Here is a 3,559-nt window from a genome sequence, read left to right on the forward strand (position 1 = left end):
AAAAGAAACAACGGTGTTTAATCAAAAAACGAAACTTCACCAACGACTTTGTTTGTTATTATGAACTGTGACGTCACACCAAGCGCGCCAAAATTGTCTATTTTATTTGGTTTTTTTCAAACTTTTTTTTTAATACTTCTAATTACTTTTTACCTGTGAAATTTTTTTTTAATGTATAAAACATTGTGAACTATTAGATAACAAAATAAAAAAAATACATGCATATTCCCTATTAATAAATTGCTGTACAAAACTGTTGCCTATGAAATTCTGCAGATGATTTTAAAGCTATTTGTAGATAACAAATAAGTAATTTTACAATGGGTGCCTTCCCATATCGGCAATGAAGGAAACAAAAAAGTGGACTACTTTGCAAAAGAGGCGTCAGTTCAAGGAATAGAATATACATGTAAGACGTTTCATACTGAGTACCTTTGTAAAATTTAGGAATATTGTCTGAAAATTTGGTAGGAGTATTTTGATAGGAGGAGCATAAGTAAAGGCATTTATATCGACAGCGACATCGATATCCATAGCGACCTATCAATATACAGTCAGAACGATTTTTTGAGTTTTATTTACCTCGACTCTGACGTATGTGTGTACCTACATTGCTGATGGTACACTGGACACGGGCGTGCGAGTATGTCAACGTAGATATTAGACGTAGTTCCAGACTCCGTGCCCGATGCTGCCGCATGCAGCCTTGCCTGAGGGCTGTATCTTGTCAGACGACATTCTCGAGATATTGGGTGCATCCCCAGACCGGTAGACCCTTGTGGAGAAACGTTTTGTGCCGGGAAATGGCCCTAAGTTCAGTTCAGCCCTATTAAATCCGGAAATAAACGCTGCTCTATCAGACATTTTGATAGGAAAGGATCAGGCCACTTATCAGGCAAAATCAAATTACGTCTATTATTGCCTGCCATGGCGATGCCCTAACAAGAATATGTAAATCAAAGCATAAGGATGCTTCATTATAAACGAGGGCGGGCAATGGTTATGAGTTTTGCAGTAGTTTTTAGCTCACAACATTTAAAACAATGGGTCTGTGAATTGATATTATAGCTCAAAACATTCAGCATTTATCTGTTTAATCATATTTTAGCATGTTTTTAATGAAAACATGCTAAAATGTGAGGAAACTTTATTATTTACAAATTCAAGCAATTGAGTTATGGTGGTGGTATTATAGTAACCCGGGGGCCATAGTAAGAACAATTAATGACAAAAATCACATACATAGTGCTCTCCTTCAGGACCCGCACAGGCGCTTTGAGCCCACAGAACTTATTGTAATTTTGTAATTATCAAAATTACATTACCACTTAAAAAAGTTGTTCACAGAATGTTAAATAAAAATACTGTACTATGAAATAACGTTATATTTTACACTCTGAAATTAATAAAAAGGTCATGTTGCAAAACACAAATCATTCTTTCTTAATAACTGACAGAACATTTTTTCTTCAGCCATAATATGTAAATTATGAATTTTTACAGTACAAATAGTATTAACTTTCTTTAAACATAAAATTCGTTTCTTCACTACACAGTATAAAACAAAGTCGCTTTCTCTGCCAACTAGTCACCAACAAATCTTTCTCTCTTGTATACCAGTGGGCTAACTGTTTCCTCCACCGCCAACTTCCCACGCCAGTAACTTCAAGTCCTCTACTTGCGGGGAGGCAGCGTCTTTACTTACGTAGTTAGTCGTTAATTACGTAGGTTCGATATTACAAATGGTGGACTGAGTGCTGTTGACTTAAGCTCCAGTAACCAATAACACTCGGCCCGCTTCGGTGCAACCACTATGTATCTGCCCTGTGGCTTGTTGAGGTGCGCTTGTACTTGGGGGATTAGGTTCGGTGGTGGGAATACCCATGCTAGGCGCCAGTTTCAAAGACGACTGAAGGCGTCGCAATGTTCTTCGCAGGTATCCCATGAATCTAGGCTTACGTACGTTGGCACTACAGCGCTTCTTTGGGTAGCGAACAGATCTATGTTTGGAACTCCCCACTTCTGAAATATGTCTCTTGTGGCATGATGCCACTCTGGTACGGGTTGTCCTCTTGGGAGGCGATCTGCTATCCCATTGACCCGGCCTGGTAAGTAGGATGCTGATAGAGTTATTCCTAACTTCTTGGCTAAGCAAAGTACCTCGGATGTGAGAACTACGAGGGCCTCTTGTCCCACCTTCGTGTCGTATATAGGTGACTAGGCTCTGATTGTCGGACTGAATTAGAATGTGTGCCCCTCTCAGTGTATTCTGAAGCCTCTTTATCGCCCCATATCGCCATTTCTGTGTATGTTTCTTTTCCACCACTCTAGGTCTTATGTAGCCCAAAGAGGAAGTCTTTCTGTCTGGTCGGAGACGAGGCGTCGCTTCCCTCGTCCCCCGAGGGCGATGAAGACGAACCACCACTATGCCACATAAACAGGTCTCCACTCCGAGCACCCGATTTCGAGGTGTCTTCCACCGTATTTTTCCATGCTTCCTCTTGGGAAAGCCTATTCGTCACTAATTACTAAAATTCAACACTGTGGGCTTTTTAAAATATGATAACTTTTTTTAGAGATTACAATAATTACTTAAGATTCGATCTTTGAGCGATGTTGTCGCGTCAGAATTCACAAACACTATGACCTTGTAAAATGGCGGCGCGTCAAGGACGTATTCATAAACAAGGACGCGCACTTGCTAGTGAGGTGAATGATCCATAGATAACCGGTAAGGCAGAATGTATTTCCATAGAGATTTAGAGAATTCATAAACAGCTTCTTCATCTCAACGCTGTGTGTTTTAGAACAACACAATAGAATTTATAAGTACACAAAGCAGCTATCAGAACCCAAAGAAAACATACAAAATATGCGTACATATTACAAATGAATATTGTTTCGTAATCAATAATTTAATAATTTTGTATTGTCTATACTATAAAGAGAAATTAAAAGGGACATTTTTAGAGTTCGTCCTAAGCCCCGAATTGGAGAGTCGGTAAAGAACTCAACTGTTGTAATTGAGTTGAGTTCAGCATTAGTGAAACGGGATATACTGAGTATGACAAAATCTTCCAATATTAAAAACAAAACGAAACTACAAGCGAAACACTTGGGACTCATGGCAAATGGTGACACCCCCATTTTTATATCTGAACAATTAACTCGCAAGGGTGCTCGGCTATTCTTTCTTGCAAGAGATCTCACAAGATCGGGTACTTTCAAGTTTTGTTGGACATCTTTTGGTCGGGTGTACGTAAGAAAGGATGAGAAATCTTCAATTATTACTATAAATACTGAGTCACAAGTTCACCATTTAATGCAGCAACAGCAATCCGCGTCACAGGCATGACTCGTGGCAATACAATCCGTTTTTTATACATTTTCATTAACTGTTTTAGTACTATTCTTATTCATTAATGTTAATTTTTGTATCGTAGATAAGCATATGATGGAAGTTGGAATTTTTGTCAGTTGCAATAACTTGATATTTCAATGTCATTTAGTATACTACTTCACTAAAATACCGACAAACCCAACTTTTATTCTTGCTTAT

The 3,559-nt window shown here is 38.5% G+C and overlaps 1 protein-coding gene across 1 annotated transcript in view; it reads right to left on the minus strand.

Annotated features, from left to right (window-relative positions):
* Nucleotides 1–196: 196 nt before the first annotated feature.
* The window catches only part of LOC119838472 (zinc finger protein 234-like), a 37,644-nt gene continuing 34,281 nt past the window's right edge, over nucleotides 197–3,559 (minus strand). Inside the window, exon 13 of the mRNA XM_038364419.1 lies at nucleotides 197–3,242. Within this exon, the coding sequence (XP_038220347.1) occupies nucleotides 2,908–3,242 (335 nt within the window). The 3' untranslated portion in view covers nucleotides 197–2,907. The remainder of the gene's footprint in view (nucleotides 3,243–3,559) is intronic.

The sequence above is a fragment of the Zerene cesonia genome, unplaced genomic scaffold, assembly GCF_012273895.1.
Source record: "Zerene cesonia ecotype Mississippi unplaced genomic scaffold, Zerene_cesonia_1.1 Zces_u003, whole genome shotgun sequence".
NCBI classification, from domain to species: Eukaryota; Metazoa; Arthropoda; class Insecta; order Lepidoptera; family Pieridae; genus Zerene; species Zerene cesonia.